This window comes from Colobus angolensis, unplaced genomic scaffold (genome assembly GCF_000951035.1).
Source record: "Colobus angolensis palliatus isolate OR3802 unplaced genomic scaffold, Cang.pa_1.0 Scaffold36, whole genome shotgun sequence".
In the NCBI taxonomy this organism is placed as follows: Eukaryota; Metazoa; Chordata; class Mammalia; order Primates; family Cercopithecidae; genus Colobus; species Colobus angolensis.
This window is the reverse complement of record NW_012116932.1, coordinates 1956941-1960097: the sequence shown is the minus strand read 5'-3', so window position 1 is coordinate 1960097 and position 3157 is coordinate 1956941. Positions and strand designations below refer to the sequence as shown.

Here is a 3157-nt window from a genome sequence, read left to right as displayed (position 1 = left end):
AGAAAGGTTAAATTTAAAAAGGAAGTAGATGACAAGTATGGGTGAGAATGTGGAGAAAGTCAGAACTCTCATCACCACTGGTGGGAATGTAAAATGGTGCACCTGTTTTGCAAAGTGGTATGACAGTTGCTCAAGAAGTTAAGCATAGCATTACCATATGAGCCAGCAATTCCACTCCTCAGTGTATACCTAAGAGAATTAAATACATGTCTACATAAATCTTGTATACAAGGCCAGGCACAGTGGCGCACGCCTGTAATCCCACTATTCTGGGAGGCTGAGGTGGGAGGATCACCCCAGCCCAGGAGTTCAAGACCAGCCTGGGCAACATAGGAAGAATGGTCTCTAGAAAAAAAATTAAAACTAGCGAGGCATGAGGACATGCACCTGTGGTCCCAGCTACTCAAGAGGCTGAGGTGGGAGAATCACTTGAGCCCAAAAGGCTGAGGCTACAGTGACCTACGATCGTACCACTGCACTACAGCCTGGGCGACAGAACAAGACACTATCAAAAAAAAAAATAAAAAAGAAAAGGAAAGAAAAAGGAAATATTGTACACAAATGTTCACAGCAAAATTATTCACAATAGCTAAAAAGTAGAAACAATCCAACTGTCTATCAACTGATAATCAAAATATAGCTTATCCATACCATGTATATTATTCAGCCTTAAAAAGGAATTAAGTTCTGATTCATGCTACAACATGGATGGATCTGGGAAACATGAAGCTAAGTGAAAGAAGACAGATACTGCTGTAGTTTAAGTGTGTCCTCCACAGCTCATGGGTTGGAAGCAATTCCCATACAACAGTATTGAGAGCTGCAACCTTTAAAAGGTGATTAGGTGGCTGGACACAATGGCTCACACCTGTAATCCCAGCACTTTGTGAGGCCGAGGTAGACCACGAGATCAGGAGTTCGAGACCAACCTGGCCAACATGGTGAAACCCCATCTCTACTAAAAACAGAAAATTAGCCGGGTGTGGTGGTGGGCGCCTATAATCCCAGCTACTCAGGAGGCTGAGGCAGGAGAATCGCTTGAACCCGAGAGGCAGAGGTTGCAGTGAGCTGAGATCGCGCCACTGCGCTCACTCCAGCCTGGGTGACAAGGTGAGACTCTGTCTCAAAAAAAAAAAAAAGGGTGATTAGGTCATGAGGAATCTGCCCTCATGGATGGATTAATGTGGTTACTTCAGAAGGGGGTTAGTTATCTCTAGAGTGGCCTTGTTGTAAAAACAAATCTGGGCCTCTCTTGTTCTCTTGCAACATGACGTCTTCCACCATGTTATGATGCTGCAAGAAGGCCCTTACCAGATGCAGCCCCTCAACCTTAGACTTCCCAGTCTCCAGAACTAGGAGTCAAATAAACTTCTATTGTTTATAAACTACCCAGTCTATAACTTATCTGCAACACAAAATTATTATACTAAGCCAGATACCAAAGGCTACTTATGATACGATTTCCATTATACAAATGTCTATACAGGACAATCCATAGACACAGAAAGCAGATTAGTGGCTGCCAGGGTCTGAGGGAGGGGTAATGGGGAATAACTGCCCATGGGGACAGAGTTTCTACTTGGGGTGATCAAAATGTTCTGGAATTAGGTAGTGGTGATGGTTACACAAGGTCGTGAACCACTGAACTGCACACTTTAAAGGGGTGAATTTCATGGTGTGTGACTTATAGCTCTAATTTTTGTTTTGTTTTGTTTTCTTGGAGACAGAGTCTCGCTTTATCCCCCAGGCTGGAGTGCAATCATGCAGTCTTGGCTCACTGCAACTTCCACCTCCCAGGTTCAAGAAATTCTCAGGCCTCAGCCTCCCGAGTAGCTGGGATTACAGGTGCACACCATCACATCTGGCTAATTTTTGGTAGAGATGGGGTTTTGCCATGTTGGCCAGGCTGGTCTCAAACTCCTGACCTCGGGTGATCCACCAGCCTTGGCCTCCCAAAGTGCTGGGATTCCAGGCATGAGCCACCACACCTGGCCCTCTAATTTTTTAAGAGAAATTAGAACAAATCTTTTTCTGAAACCAAAGGAAAGTAGGAGAGGAGGGCTAGAAAATGAAAATAGAAGAGAAGCTAAAGGAACTTGAGAAACCATGGATGATGATGATTCTCCCCCACAAGTTCGAACCTCTGACATGGGTGGCTATGCTACTTGCCATGACTTCACTGAGGCTGTCATTGCTGCCTTGCCCCACCCATAGGCCCTGTCCATACTCATGTAAGGTGTCCAATAAAGAATATGAACCAAAAAAAAAGGAACTTGAGAAACCTCACTCCGAATAGCCTTCGCTGTCCCCTCAGAACAAAGGGCGTTTGAAAATGCTCTTAGCCTGACACTTCCCAGGGCACACCACCCAGCCAGGCGGGTCAGGGAATCCACAGCCTGCCTGGTACTCACCTACACCCGTGGCATGGAGAATCCCTTGTTCTGTTGCCCTTGGCTCTGCTCTTGGCCTCAGCTGGGAGACGCGACTGGGTTTGCATGGTGGAGTTTCTGCACGTGAAGAAAGACACAGGCGCTGAGGGAGAGAGGGCTTGCAGGGGAAAACAAACTCTGGTTTTTCAACTCAGACTCTCCTTCCGCTTCAACATGGGCTTCAGATTCTTTGGGCTGAGCAAGTGTGATGGGTAGCAAAGGGATCTTGTCCAATAGCTAATGAACTCAGGACCCAACCCACAAACACCCTCCCCTCTGCCCCAAGGGGCTGAGGCTCTCTCACCTCGGAAGCCTGGGACCAAATTCAAGGAGACCAAAACAGGGCCTTACTAAAGAGGGAAAGAAGGCAATGCAACAGATGAAGCTTTGTCATCCTGTGGACGGTAAGTGCCACAAAGCCTAAGCCATGTCTGTCTTGTTCACATGGCAGGCGCTTAAGAAGCATTTAGTGCCTGCGTACAGGAAGGAGCCAGGTGACGCCAGCCTTACCCCTGGAAGTCAGGGTCCTGCACTGGTCCAGCATCCCGTATCTGCACAGGCTCCTCCGCGCACTATCCAGCAATGCCCACTCCTGGATGAATTCCACGGCCACATCCTCCAAGGTGACTGATTCCTAAAACAGCACACACGTTCTGGCTCGCCAAAGACCACCCCCACCACTGAGCAGAATGGCTGGTTATCACTGGAGAAGAGAAAATGTTCAGACA

At 47.3% G+C, this 3157-nt stretch overlaps 1 protein-coding gene across 2 annotated transcripts in view; it reads right to left on the bottom strand.

Moving 5' to 3' along the window:
- The window catches only part of ZNF333 (zinc finger protein 333), a 28614-nt gene that overhangs the window by 23910 nt on the left and 1547 nt on the right, over window positions 1-3157 (bottom strand). For both annotated transcript variants that reach the window (XM_011953221.1, XM_011953220.1), the window contains exons 2-3: window positions 2940-3063; window positions 2412-2507 (exon numbers count right to left, since the gene is read on the bottom strand). Coding sequence is in view for 1 of the 2 variants with exons in the window: in XM_011953220.1 (XP_011808610.1) it covers window positions 2412-2507; window positions 2940-3063 (220 nt within the window). In the remaining variant the exon portion in view is untranslated. The remainder of the gene's footprint in view (window positions 1-2411; window positions 2508-2939; window positions 3064-3157) is intronic.